Source organism: Adiantum capillus-veneris, chromosome 17 (genome assembly GCF_014529385.1).
Source record: "Adiantum capillus-veneris isolate H3 chromosome 17, ASM1452938v2, whole genome shotgun sequence".
In the NCBI taxonomy this organism is placed as follows: domain Eukaryota; kingdom Viridiplantae; phylum Streptophyta; class Polypodiopsida; order Polypodiales; family Pteridaceae; genus Adiantum; species Adiantum capillus-veneris.
Window position 1 is genome coordinate 146,415,281 of NC_140947.1, and position 15,099 is coordinate 146,430,379.

The window sequence follows — 15,099 nt, forward strand, 5'->3', positions numbered from 1 at the left end:
GTCAACATGAGACAATGTATTGGGGTATATACCAATGGTTTTGAGTTCAAGTCGCATTCGGGTCTCGGGGAGGGGGATTTGACGTGGCTTTTTTGTTTGCCATCGATGAAATGGATGGCCCACATCGTCCAATGATCATCGGTAATTGTCAATTGATCCCTCGTGAAATGAGGGGCCGGCTGGTGTCTTTCAAATCGGTGGCTCTCCTATTGGAATCTTGTAAATTAAAGAATATGCAGAGACAGTGTTCAAGGAAGTTGGAACCTTGAAGTTTGGGTCAAAGCAGGGCGGTCAAAACAAGTGCTCGGGAAGAAGCCCTTTTTTTCCTGAGCCTCCGTCTTCATCGACCGCTCCCCTCTCTCCCCTGTTCCTTTTGCTGTCCTTCATTTCTTCGACGTGCTACTTGAGTCTCCGTCCACGCAAGCAAGCTCTGCTTCGATCTATACGTGCTGAACTCTCACTTCGCCTTTTGGCTGCGGCCCATTTCCTTAGCGAGCTCAGGTTACTACTCCTAGCCCAGCAGATTCATTTAGACTGGGTGCTTCGCGTAATTCTGTTGGGGCTCCGCTCCGACTGCATGCATCGGAGGGTTCCCTGGTTTTTTGAAGAGGACTGTGCATGTGGCAGGTCATGTGAACCTTAGAGCCTTTGCGCTGGATTGGCCAGCATTAGTCGCTTCAATCATGGATATCAGATAGGAATGGATTTACGGCAGGTCCTTCAGTGGAGCTCAGATTAGTACAGGTTTAGCGCAAGTGGTGTTTTCGAGGCCGTCAGTATGGGTGGCCTTTGTTCAAGGCGAGCCACCGTTGACAGCCTCTCAATCCCTCCTTCAGGTGGTGTTCATCAAGGGCACATAGTGGTGTCCAATCATTCTGGACCATTGCCTGCATATAATCACTCTGGACCATTGCCCTCGATGAATCAGTCTGAGTCTTTTGAGAAAAGGAAGATGTTTCTTCTAGCAAGACGCAGGAGCGGAAATACTGAAAATGAGAGTCATGACAATCAAGCCTATGAAGGCCAGCATGCTGACAACTTAACAAGCCAGTTGCCTCTCAAAGCTTTGGGCTCCCAAGATGGCTTTCACAGAATGTTTCCTAATGGGCCTCCTTTCAGGATGTACAGCGGTTCAATTGACACTGAAGACTTCAGTGAGGATTTCAGTGAGACAGGTGATAGTGGGGATAAGAACAAGTTGGCCCGTGCCCTCTCTGCCAAGGCTAGATCTGCAAGATCAAGGACTACCACAGTCGCTAAGAAAGGTGCAGCAAAGGTAGTTTTTTTTCTGGGGAGGGTGGGATGAACTCACATGGAATGCTCTTGGTTGTGATCACTATTATCTATATTCTGCTGCGGTCTGGGCTGAATATCCTTCAAGAAAGTGTATTTTTAAAGTTTTCTGAACTAGTGCTGTCTCATGAAATGTTTATGCAGCATTGGTGCTTTAGATTGTCAACGACTAGGCATTTTCAATTTTTCTTGTGTACATATGTATGTGTATTATTATTGCATTCACTTGAACATACTTGGATATCTTCATATTATTGGTAAAGTTTGTACATCTGATAGATACAGTTGTGCGGTTATATAGTTATATAGGTAAATAGATAAATATAACAATAGGTAGATGCTAGATTATACATTTTTTACTTATGTATGAAAAATACATAGGGACATGCATACCTGCTCACACTTTTGTGTGTTTGTATTGTATGCTTGCGTGTGTGTGTGAGGTAAATATATAAAGATAACGATAGGTAGGTGCTAGATTATACATTTTTTACTTATGTATGAAAAATACATAGGGACATGCATACCTGCTCACACTTTTGTGTGTTTGTATTGTATGCTTGCGTGTGTGTGTGTGTGCGCGTGTCTATATATAGTTTGTGTGTGTGCGCGTGCGCACACACACACACACACACACACACTGACTATATATAGACACACGTTTAGTTGATTGTGTGGATGCTGTAGTTGATGGGGATATTGTCTTGTGGATGATTACCATGAGTCTATATCTTATACTCTCAGTCAAGGTTAATCTAGGCATTTTTTGAATCATCTTCTATCAAGTTTTGGATTTTTTGGTCCGCTAAGTGAAGCCTTTCGACTTTTACATCAAATGGTAAGTCAAGTGAAATATAAGTTTTGCCACTTAACTTAGCGGACCAAAAAATCCAAAATTTCAATGGCTGCTTGCTCTTCAAATGGTTTTGCCACTTGACTTAATGCTTACCAGTTTATATTACTCTTATCGTTGCCGCATGCAATTTGTGTCTGAATGTTCTGTTCCATGTGAGACAGGTCAATGAAGTTGGAGCCCTTCTTGGAAGAGCTGGTAACGTTGGTTTGGGAAAGGCTGTTGAAGCATTGGATACTCTCGGCAGCAGTATGACAAATTTAAACTTTGGCAGTGGCTTTACTTCTGGTGCTCCTCCAAAGGGAAATAAGATAGGCATCCTCGCATTTGAAGTGGCCAACACAGTCGTTAAGGGTTTCAACCTGAAGCATTCCTTGTCTCTGGAGAGCATGAAAATACTGAAAGAGGAAATATTTCGCTCGGAAGGAGTGCATCGCTTAGTTTCAACAGACACAGCAGAGCTTCTCAGAATTGCTGCTGATGATAAAAGGTGACTTGGCAATCCTTTTGTTGCTAGGAAGATACTTCACGAATCACAAAAGACTTAAGTTATAAGTATTTGGCAGTCAAACTTTTTGGCTTAACGTCGTCTGCGGTGGGATGCTTACTTAAGTTTAGAACTAAAGTCAAACCTTTTGGCTTCACAACTTTTGTGCTGTGATGTTTACTTAAGTTTAGGCATGCCCAGAGTGTGCACTCGATTCATGTGATTGCAGCAAGTGTGTTTGCACATGCTTTTTAAATATCTTATCAGTTGCAAGAGTCTACAAGGAATTGGATAATCTTCGGCAGGGACATGCATCGACAAAAGGTCTTTGCAGCAGCAGGACACTCAGAGTAGGGTTTTGTCGATCCTATTTGGTAGAAACAAAAAGGGACATGCATCGACAAAAGGTCTTTGCAGCAGCAGGACACTCAGAGTAGGGTTTTGTCGATCCTATTTTGTAGAAACAAAAAGTTGATGATCAAAAGGCACATGGCATTTGAAAATTCGTACAGTATTAGCAGACACAATGACTGAAGAAACAGTACGTGCCATACTCCTTTATAATAGCATTGGCGATACAGGGAGGTGTAAGAGGCAATATCTCCTATTAAATACATGCACCGTGGGGCCTCTACTACAAGAGTGTGGACAATGTTACCGATTTGCCTATCCTTCGCGAGCATCAGATTTCAGTAGAGCATAAGAGCAATAAATACGTCTCCTTGTGGGCTTTCTTAAATATACAAACATCTCAAAATGTGACGAGACCTGGGTTGGGAGAAGCATGATACAATTAGAATTTGTCACCTCTCTGGTCATCCTCTGGGCGGAGCTGCTACTGCCATGGTATATCCTTTTTGCGGGGGGGGGGGGGGTGTTTAGGAAGCAAGACCTTCATACTTTTGTCATTTTCATCTATGATAGAGTGAGCATAATACCTTTACTTGAAGAGCGATGCACACTTCTATTGCATTGAATCTGTATGTACATTTGATGTGCTAGCTCCATCATTACCCCTCCTTTGCACACGTTGGGTTGGGGCATACGTGGGCTGTAATCCAAAGGCCTGAAGGTAAATCTGCAATACATTTGATGACTCCAAAAGTTCACACTCTTCCAAATACTTTACTTCCATATGTGGATGGTTCATGAACTCCACCAAATACTGTCTTGCAACTTGTCCCTTAACTTTTGTTTCTTTTGGCTTGTGCTCCAAAAGTCTCGGCTGAATCTTCAGATTTCTCTTCTTTTTCAGATTCCTGTGAAGCTTTAGGAGCCGCTTTTGCAAAAGACCTCTTTGCTACTCTTTTCTTTGACATACCCCCTTTCACGTTGCCCTGAAATCCAATGTCTTCTCCCTTCAACAAGGTATGACCTGTGTTGGCAACTTCCATAAGCTGAGTAAGGGTAGCCACTTTGTTCTTTGTACAATAATTTCTCAGCCCTTTACGCAGCCCACAACAATACTTCTCAATCTGCTATGTCAGTGTCACTGAGAGCAACGCTTCACAGAACCTCCGATTGTACTCCTCTAAGCTCTTGCAACAAGTAGTGGCAGTAAGTTGGTGCCAATCTGTCATGAGATCGGCTTCAAATTCATTTGACAGCCAGGCAGATGCAAATATTTTCTTGAAGTATACCCATGTGGCGGGTGCTTGTCCTTGCATCAACAATGTCGTCCACCATGTAAGCGTATTGTCTTTCAAGAAAGTGGCAGCTTTCCTAACCTTAGAGGTCTCTGTAAAATTCCCTCCTGCATAATCTGTATCAAACTGTTGGAGGAAAGTAAGAGCCTTTGCATTATCCTCAAGCCGCTGAAAGTGCTAATCTTTACAGCTGTACCACCTTCTTTGTAAGCTTTTGACTTTTCCAATGCCCCCAAATTGTCATAAGGAATTGTCTGCAACATGGGCACTGTAGTAGGGATCATCGACATTCCTTGGCTGTCACCAACGTGTGACTACTATCTATCCTTTTTGTTGATTTCTTTCTTATTATCTATTTACTTTCACTTTTTGGAAACACCCCTCGGAAAATCTAACTGCCCTGCATTGCATAGCTAGTGTGGAATTGTCCAGAGGGAGTCCAGGCCTGAGGGCAAGAGAGCACTAAGGTTGGACAAGGACTATGGTTAGCCAAGTGGGGTCATTGACTAGCCAAAGTGGAATCCTTTGCTACAGAGGCTACATTTCAGTTCTGGATGTGGCCGCAGTGTACAAAGAAGGTCGGATGACCTAGAAAGATACAATGGTAGCATCTCCTAAAATTTAGGGAACTGCTATTTTGGGACCTGAAAATGTGTTGACGTCATTACCTCCGGAATGACAAAGGGAACATTTTCTTACTCTGCCGTGAAGTCAACTGGGCAGCCGGTTGGGAGATTTTTAGGCGGCAACCCCGAAACGGGAAAATGCTTATAAATGTGCCAAGTGGCACCTTCTGGTGCACTTGCCTCATGCAACAAGAAGTGGCGCTGAATTTTAAGCTGGGAGAGCCTCATTTTCAGTTTTGTCACAGGTTAAGAGCTATGGAGTGCTTGCTTTCCCTCTTATGCACAGTGCGGTGCCAGGAGTGATGCCCTGCACGCTACGCACTGCCCTCTCTCTCCCCTTTGGCAGTATGTTATGCCCCTCTAGTGGGCTCTTCATTTGACCAATGTACAGTTGTGTGGGTTCATGCGCGATTGCCGAGGCAAGAGCCTCTTGCACAGGTACTGGATTAGCTAGCGGCTAATCCCCCCGCAGGTACAGGTGAATTCGGAGAGGTTTCACGCTAGAAATCTCGTCCGATTCAAAGGGCAAGTAGCCCTACAAGTGCGGGAGCTCGAGGACTTGCTACGGATGCGACCGGCACGCGAAACGGAGCCCGAAACAGTGAATTACAGCCTGCTGTGTATTTTTGCAGGTTTAGGGTTTTGGCCCTAAACGGACCCTAATACCCCCAGGAGGTTCGGGGACGCAAGGGGACCGCTGTACAGGTGATCTGGCGCATTTTCAGGGCTGAAAACAGAGAATTCAGCGTGCTGCAGATTCTCGCCAGGTTTTGCAAAGTGCCCGTATGCGTCGGGAAAGTCAGTCAATGCGTGGGAATACTGATTGTGAAGGGTCCTAGTACAGTTATGTTGCCGAAATCAGGCCGGAACAGTTGAAATTCAGCCAAGTTTGTGCGGGGCAGCTTGTAGGGATCCAACTCTGTGTCGGCACTCCTCATGCTCGCTTTGGTTGAAGTAGAGAAGCAACCAGATATCTTAGCAGCATTCACTGTATCAATACTACCATACTTTGTTTTTTTAAAGTTTTTGGTCAGCTTGGGTGGCTTTTACCCTGCAACGCATGCTATGGTGCCCTTGTCTCTAATATAGCTGGTTGTTGCCCTCGCTTGTTTGGTGCTCGGACATTGAAGAGTATTAGGGTGCCTTGATGGCCTCCCTCCATGCAAATCCGGTCCTCAACTGTTGTCATTAGCTTAATTTCTCTCTCTTTTGAAAGTATTGTCGATGCTATCTAACTAGGTGTTATGCTTTTTGTTGCTCTCTCCACCCAAGCACTCTTGTAATTCTCATTAGGAATCTATTCTAATGAAATGCCCACTATGTTCATGCTCATTTCCGCTACACACAAGTTATTAGGCCATTAAATGTTACAAAGGTGCCTCGTCTTGAGGAGTTACTGCGGTGACAATCATCATTCGAGTCAGTAGAGTCTGCACTTGAGGTATTTCATTGTGTGTACATTCCATTTACGCAATCTAAAGCAAATACCACATCAGCAACGGTGTGGGGGGCCTTCCAAAGGTTGGTTGGGACCCCATCGGGTGTCATTCTCCTCTCTCTCTCTCTCTCTCTCTCTCTCTCTCCACATCTCTACCGCACTCTCTCATTCCCTCTCTCAGGGAAAAATAAAAGGAATCATTATTCATGCTAAGAGGAATCACTAACGCAAGGAAAGAAAGGAAAAAGGATTTGTGGAGGTGTAAAACCTAGATCTTTAGACTTCACCATTTCAATATTTCTAGGGTTTAGGACAGCCTAGAAAGTGTTATGGCACCCTTGTGGGCCTATCGAAGCAGTTTAGATTAGTTGCATACCCTCTGGTTGCACATGAGCATAGCCAATGTCTGCTACGTGTAGGCACTGGGGAGTGTTTCCATACAGTTGCATTAGTACCCAGCCTAGGTATTTATCTACATGTGAATCACCTCTTATTAGTAGTTATCAACTTATCAATAAATGACATTTTTGCATCATTTTGGAAATCGTGGGATTTTAAGTTGCATTGCCCAACCCAGCTTGAAATTCATATATAAGTGACCCTAGGGGTCACTTCTCAACCATAAGTCAATACATCACCAAATTCCCGTAGTATCTCAGCACCTCAAGCGTTTTTTGCACCAGATCAGCCCATCAGCACCATCGTTTTCAATTTTCAGCCATAACCTCGCCGCACCATCGTGGATCCAACCATTAGCATTACATCACCAAATTCCTGTAGTATCTCAGCACCTCAGGCGTTTTTTGCACCAGATCAGCCCATCAGCACCATAGTTTTCAATTTTCAGCCATAACCTCGCCGCACCATCGCAGATCCAACCATCAGCATTAGGGTTCTCAGTTTTCAGCCCAAGACAGCAAATCAAATCAGCGTTTTTCAGCCCTCATCATCAACATTTTCTGCCATCAGCAGCCAACGTTTTTCAGCCCTCAGAATCAGCATTTACAAGCCTTTTCAGCAGCACAAACACTTGCAGATCAAGACCAGCCCTAGCGTTTCCAGCCATAGCAAATTTCAGCTGTAAGGTGCAGCAGAAGTGAATGTTGAACTTTGCTCAAGATGAGTGCTCCGAACTGTGCTCAAGGGTTCCTTTTACTTACGGAAGGGAGAGCCTTCCGGTCCTTAAATGAGAGAGTGCAATGGACACAAACAAAGTGGATGAACACTGTGAATGAAGGTACATGAGACTGAGAGATAGAGAGAGAAGAATACGACACAGGGGAGTTGTAAAACCCTCCTCCAAGGGCCTCACTCTCTATGGTGAGAGCGCTCTACTTATGATTACACAAATCTCTACAATGCTTGGACTTGCCGACGATGTCGACGACGATGAGGACGACGACGAGACGGGCTGAAATCTGGAAATGCTAATGGCTAATCTACAAATCTTTATCTACTGATTTCTGACTCTATGTCGGTGACGATGTCGATGACGACGATGCGACGATGACGCGCTGAAAACGCAGATGTTGAAATCTGCATTTTCCGAGCTGAAATTGCAAACTGTGCTGGATCTGACCGTGTGGCGAGGATCTGCTGCGGGAAGGTGAGATCTGCAAGGTTCAGGACTTCTACTGCGGGATCTGACTGCTGAAAACTGAAAACGCTGGTGCTATTGTGGATACCGTCGCGAAGGAACTACAAAACGCTAGGTCGCCTGCTGCTCCAAAAATGCTAGGGCTGAATTTTGCTAACGCTAGGGCTGATCTGCTGTTGTGGGGGAATCTACTAACGCTAGGGCTGATCTGTTGTCTACTGTCGTCGTGAATCTGCAAATGCAAAAACGTTGGCTGATCTGATGCAAAAACGCTATGCCTTCTGCAATTTTGAAAACGCTAGAGTTGTCACGCGGGTTGGTCTTGTTGAGAAGGTGTCTATTGAACGTGAAGTTCCCGCTGCCTCTTCTGCCAAAAAGTGCTAGCGCTAGGTTTGCTTATATACAAACTTAGCAAAATTGCCCTACCTACTTTCCAACAAAAGTCACTTAAAAATAATAAGTGAAAAAAGTCAAAAATAGGAAAAATAGGTCTATGCAATGTAAAAATGCTACTAATGGGATCTGACTGGAATGTTGTGTGCAACCAGAGGATATGCATCTAATCTAAGTGTCCGGACATGCACGGTCTGCGAATAGACTCACAAAAGTGCCAGATCACTTCCTATTCTAGACTGACTTGACTAAACTGAACCCTGGTCATGATGTAGCTTGTCCACGGACACATATAGTTGGATGTGTCACGTGACATCCCCTCCTTTTTAAAGTGAGGTACTGGTACTGAACTGTATGGCATCGAGGGAGATCACCAATAGCATCCGGAATCATGGAAGGGACTCTTCGCCGATCCACTCTGATGTGTGGATTGTGCGGTACTTGAACTTCATAAAGGTCTGCAACGCTTGCTTCTTTGGGCCGCGCCGAAAGCGACACAAAGACATATGTGGCTCCTTCAATGCTTCAACTTCGTTTAGAGTCATGCTTCTTCCTTCTTCAAGAATCGTCATGGCTGAAAATTCCTGAAACCACTTCCAGCACAAAAACATGAACATACCTATTCCATGTAAAGTGACTGGAAAAAATCTTGTCTTCCTAAAAGACTGTGCATGCAATGTAGATGAACAAATAGACGGAGTGTCAAACCGTTCACCACACACACGCAAACAATGAGATCGACTCTTGTCTTGCTGATCTAAATCAATCAACTGTGGAAATTCACAACGCAAATGCCCATGCTTGGTGCTCATACTTTCATGTGCTCTTTCTACAACTATGTCGTGCCAAGGAAGAGACATGAAATGTGACTTCCTTAAATATACTTTTCAGCTTTTCATGAACAATCCGCATACATCCGTGCTCATTCATGAGTGAAACGTGCTCAACGTACAATATGTCATGCCTAGGAAAAGGGATCACATAAAGACGCTGACTAAAATACAGGAAACGGTCACGAATGAAACACTTGAACAATGCGTGCTGACAAATCGTGCGAACACATAGTACTTCCTGTGAGGATTCTTTGGACCTAGGCTCGAGAGCCAAGATCGGTTCTTTCTGAGGGGGTTCTTTGGACCTAGGCTCGAGAGCCAAGATCGGTTCTTCTTGAGGGGGTTCTTTGGACCTTGACTCGAGAGCCAAGATCGGTTCTTCGTGATTGATCGAATCTGCAATGAGGTTAGCTTCACTAGAAACAGTATCAACTAAACCATCATCCTTGTGAACAATCACGTCTTGATCATACAAATCATCATGCTTGTGAGAAATCACATCTTGCTCATGCACATCATCATGCTTGTCATTGTCATCCAAATCATCATGCTTATCATTATCATTCAATTCATCATGCTTATCATAATCATGCAATTCCTGTGGGTCATGCTTTGGAGACGAAGAGACGGAGAGAGTGTCCTTTTCCCGAATCTCTTGCATATGTGCTGCACTTGAGAAAAGAATCACAACATCTCTTTCATGTGTCGATCGTTGATGGCTTTTCTTACTTTGTTCTCGCGATCCATTTCTGCTTTTCTTTCTGCGCTATCACAATCAAATTCTGCCATTCTTTCTGATCTTCTTGCTTCATGTTCTAACTTCCTGTCCATCATCATCATGTCGAAAGCCTCCATAGGAGTTAGTGCAATCCTTTGCGTAGATGGGAAGGAAGAGGGTCGAAAAAACCTCTTGGTGGGGAAAATTCTTCTTCGCCTCCCTCACGCTCATCATTTCCAAGCGAAGTATCCATTCCGCTTCGAGTGATGACCATCCACTGAAGTCGTGGGTTCTTGTGGTCTTGGGTTCTTAAGTTCACAAGGAACTTGGGTTCTTGTGGGTCTTGGGTTCTTAAGTTCACGAGGAACTTGGGTTCTTGCGCGTCTTGGTTCTTGAGGTTCTTGAGGGTCTTGAGGTTCTTGGGTTCTTCTTTCGCTTGCAATCTGTGTTAGAGAAGGAACGTCTCTTCACCCGAGTTCTGCTCTTTTTCGCGGACGCATCCCTTGGCAGCCTTGCGCTCACACCAAGGTTGCTTTTTCCCACCTCACATCGATTGGCCGGCCGTTTAAGTGCACGGTCCGCTCTCAATGAGTGAAAAGAGACACAAGGGGAGGCTGGACAAGCCCTTCTTTCTTGGGTTTCGTGTCACTCTTCAAAAACACGATTAGGAATCGACACACCCAAGAGGACTTGGGTTACGTGCAACCGCAACAAGCAAAAAAAAATTATGTGGTTCTTGTGGTTCTTTCCTTGACTGATACAGAACACTGTCAAAGCTCTGATACCAAAGTAAGCTACAACGGAAAGGAATGTTGAACTTCGCTCAAGATGAGTGCTCGGAAGTGTGCTCAAGGGTTCCTTTTACTTACGGAAGGGAGAGCCTTCCGTTCCTTTAGTGAGAGAGTGCAATGGACAAAAACAAAGTGGATGAACACTGTGAATGAAGGTACATGAGACTGAGAGATAGAGAGAGAAGAAGACGACACCAGGGAGTTGTAAACCCCTCCTCTAAGGGCCCCACTCTCTATGGTGAGAGCGCTCTACTTATGATTGCACAAATCTCTACAATGCTTGGACTCGACGACGATGAGGACGACGACGAGGGGGGCTGAAATCCTGAAATGCTAATGGCTAATCTACAAATCTTTATCTGCTGAATTCTGACTCTATGTCGGTGACGATGTCGATGACGACGATGCGACGACGACGCGCTGAAAACGCAGATGCTGAAATCTGCGTTTTCCGGGCTGAAACTGCAAACTGCGGTGAATTTGACCGTGCGGATCTGCTGCGGGAAGGTGAGATCTGCGAGGTTTGGGACCTCTACTGCGGGATCTGACTGCTGAAAACTGAAAACGTTGGTGCTACTGTCGATTCCATCGCGAAGGAATTGCAAAACGCTAGGTCGCCTGCTGCTCCAAAAACGTTAGGGCTGAATTCTGCTAACGCTAGGGCTGATCTATTGTTGTGGGGGAATCTGCTAACGCTAGGGCTGATCTGCTGTCTACTGTCGCCGTGAATCTGCAAATGCAAAAACGCTGGCTGATCTGATGCAAAAACGCTAGGCCTTCTGCAATGCTGAAAACGCTAGAGTTGTTGCGTTGGTAGGTCTTGATGAGAGGTTGCCTATTGAGCAAGGTGCTCCTGCTGCCTCTTCTGCCAGAAAGTGCTAGCGCTAGGTTTGCTTATATATAAACTTAGCAAAATTGCCCTACCTACTTACCAACAAAAGTCACTTAAAAATAGTAAGTGAAAAATATCAAAAATAGGAAAAATAGGTCTGTGCACTGTAAAAATGCTACTGATGGGATCTGACTGGAATCTGATGGTCATGTTGTGTGCAACCAAAGGATATGCATCTAATCTAAGTATCTGGACATGCACGGTCTGCGAACAGACTCACAAAAGTGCCAGATCACTTCCTATTCTAGACTGACTTGACTGAACTGAACCTTGGTCATGCTGTAGCTTGTCCACGGACACATAGGGTTGGATGTGTCACGTGACATTAGCCTTTATCACCAGCAAAATGCAGAATTCAGTCCTGAGGTACTAGCGTTTTCAGATTCTAGGATCCCCTCTTTGGATCAGCCCCAAGTTGCGGATCCAAGCAGAGTTCCACTAGCATTTTCAGTTTTAGCATGTAGTCTCTTCCGTACCGTCAATCTCCCGCATTCAATGCATGATCCCATGAGCATCTAGAACCATTGTATCAGCATTTGTGCAATCTAAAGCAAATACCTCTCTAGCGATAGAGAGGGGGACGTTGGGGGTTTGGGACCCCATCTAGTGTTAGTCTTCTCTCTCTCTCTCTCTCTCTCTCTCTCTCTCTCTCTCTGAACCTTCATTCACAATATCACTCCCTTTTCTCTCTAGTCTTTGCACATCTCTCTCTCTCTCTCTCTCTCTCTCTCTATGTGTGAACCTTCATTCACAGTATCACTCCCTTTTCTCTCTAGTCTTTGCACCTCTCTCATGAAGTAAAAGGAACCTTGAGTATGCATTGAGCACTCATCCTCAACATTCACGATCAATCACTTCTTTTGCACACAACACTAAGAGTGGAACTCCACCACTCCGTGTGTCGTGTGGATTCTCTCTCTTCCGGTTCAATTATTTTGAAGTGCTAAAAGTTTGTTCCAGACTGTTCTTTACACTTGGCATGTGGGGATGTCCCGTTACAGTGGTATCAATGCTTCAAGCGTGTGCTTTTTTGACACCATACCGGTCCTTCAAGAGCAAACAGAGCAAGATGGCACTTCCAGATTCTACAAACAAAAATTCATTTTTCAAAAGAGAAACCAATCCTACGTCAACCTACAAATGGAAGCTATGGCGTTGGATGAAGAAGAAACGACGAGTAAAGGCATAGAAGAAGAAACAAGAGTTCGTTTTTGCCCTAAAAAGCTCTAAAAGACTGTTTCTTTTTTACTGCTTTTCTATATTGTAGAGGCCTCTAAAAATCTCATCGACGGACGAGAATTTGGATATCAACTAGAAGTGAAGTTGACCCTCTCAACGAGCCCTATGTCTTGCTGAGAGAATTTGATTCCGAAAAATTAGGGTTTTCAGCAGCAAATTGGGCTTTTTTGTCACGAGGACGTGGCAGTTGCTAACCTTAGTTGTTGGTTTCTTTTCGATGATTTTTATTTAATTTTTGAGACCCTCTTTTTGAAGTCACAACTACCCGAACATTGTGTGGCCAGTGTAAAACGGCCGAGGATCGAGAGTTTCACCTGCAATCGGGCCAATCAGCACTACAATCTGAACAATAGAAGGGTGTCTAGGCTCAGTTCAAAGTCATTTAGGCCCCTCGCTACACTTATAAGTTGGTGGGTACTAGGAAATTAACTCAAAAGAGGCATAAGGGTCACATTGCGGCTCTAGATGCATTTGCCAAAAGCATCAATAAGAGGGGCCGCCCATTTCAAGAGAGGGGGTTGATTTTTACCCATAAGTGTGCTACATTGTGTGTGAGAGTAAAGGGTGCAGGTGATCACAGCTTTAATGGAAAGCTTGCCTTCTCCCTTACTCTATGTAGCGCCACAATTTGCTCTCGCGCATCTCTCTCTCCCCTTTGCACATATGTTAATGCCCCACAAGTTGGGCTTCTCAGATGACCATGTACAGTTCGGGGGGTTTTATGCGCGTTTGCCAAGGCAAGAGCCTTTTGTACAAAAAACAGGATTAGCTAATTGTTAATCTCCTTTAACTACACACACTTCCATCGTGAAGGAATGCGAAAACAAAGTTTTCCCGCGTGAAAACTCGTCCGATTTACAGGGGAACTGTCCCATTGCGTGCAGGAGCGTCTGACACACGCGTAGACGTATTCACTCCGCCCAAAACAATCCAAAACAGAAAATTACAGCCTGCTGTGTTTTTCTGCAGGTTTAGGGTTTCGCACCTAAACTGCAAGACATTGCCAAGGGAGCCTCGGGAAAGCCGTGGGATGCTTAAACAAGGCTTTGGGCACCTGACAGTGACAAAACACGGAATTACAGCATACTGAAATTGACTTGTCATTGGAAAGCTTCCATACCGCAAGGGAAAGTGTCCTTGACGTGTACTTTTGACCTACTAGAATTTTTGCGCCGTTATGTTGGCGAAATTGGGTCAAAAACCAGCAATTACAGCCATGGATAGGTTTGGACAGCTTGGCGAGGGTTAGGCGAGAGCTTTTGCATCGTTTTTTTGCCAGGGGAGCCTCGGGAAAGCATTGGGTGCTTGTAGAGGACAATTTAGAGAGATTGCCCGCGAGGAATCTCGTCTAATTCAAGGGGCAAGTGACCCTACACGTGCGAGAGCTCGGGGGCTATCCATAGAAGTGATTGGCACGCAAACTGGAGCACAAAACAGAGAATTCATGGTGCTGTAATTTCTCACTAGGTTTTAAAAAGTGCACTGAAATGCGTGGAAAGTCATTGTGTACGTGGGACTTTGTCCATGGAGACTTCTACTGTGGTTATGTTGCCGAAATCAGGTTAGAGTAGAGGAATTTCAGCACAATAAAAGTGGGACAGCTTGTAGAAGTTTACAGGTATTTCTCAAGTTTGATAAGAATAAAGAAATACCGAAAGGGGCGCCAGCCTTTAAGACCAACAGGTGTCAACGTCTACTTGTGGTAGCGCTCTAGCTTCCAAGCCGTGTGTGTTTGAAGTGTCAATTCCCGTTACACATTTTTATTTGCAAAGTTTCTGTGTCCTAAAGTCTAAAGTAAAATTTCAGGTGAAAGCCAAAGTCTACCGCCCTACGGGCCGGTTTCATGGTTCCATCGCCAAGACAGAATCACTTTTTTCTCAAGAAGTGAGCCTCAGTTGGTTTGCGGCGGAGACACTCAGTCAGGTACGCGGGATTACACTATAGCGGACAAAGGGAAAGGCATCATGGAAGAGGGTTCCTCTTCAAAGGCAAGGCAAGCAATTCCAACAGTGTTTGAGGTTGGCGAGAGTTCACGGCCATGCCTGTCTATACCTTTTGTGTATGTGAATGCTCCACCAATGCAGGGCTTTATCACCAATACAGGTGGTTAGGACGCCAATTCCACAGGTTTTGTCAGTTCAGCCCGCCACCTTTCAAAATCCACATGTTGCATTAAATGGACAGGGAACCAATTTCTAGGCAATGCATCAGGTTTTTCGACCACCCACGGTACATCCTAGGTATTTCGGGGGTGGATCTGAGTTCCAAAGTATGGCTGATTATGCACCTGTAA

At 44.8% G+C, this 15,099-nt stretch overlaps 1 protein-coding gene across 2 annotated transcripts in view; it reads left to right on the plus strand.

Annotated features, from left to right (window-relative positions):
• Positions 1-638: 638 nt before the first annotated feature.
• The window catches only part of LOC147438280 (protein PSK SIMULATOR 1-like), a 110,997-nt gene continuing 96,536 nt past the window's right edge, over positions 639-15,099 (plus strand). For both annotated transcript variants that reach the window (XM_086487578.1, XM_086487579.1), the window contains exons 1-2: positions 639-1,276; positions 2,311-2,636. In XM_086487578.1, coding sequence (XP_086343704.1) covers positions 779-1,276; positions 2,311-2,636 — 824 coding nt within the window. In that variant the 5' untranslated portion in view covers positions 639-778. The remainder of the gene's footprint in view (positions 1,277-2,310; positions 2,637-15,099) is intronic.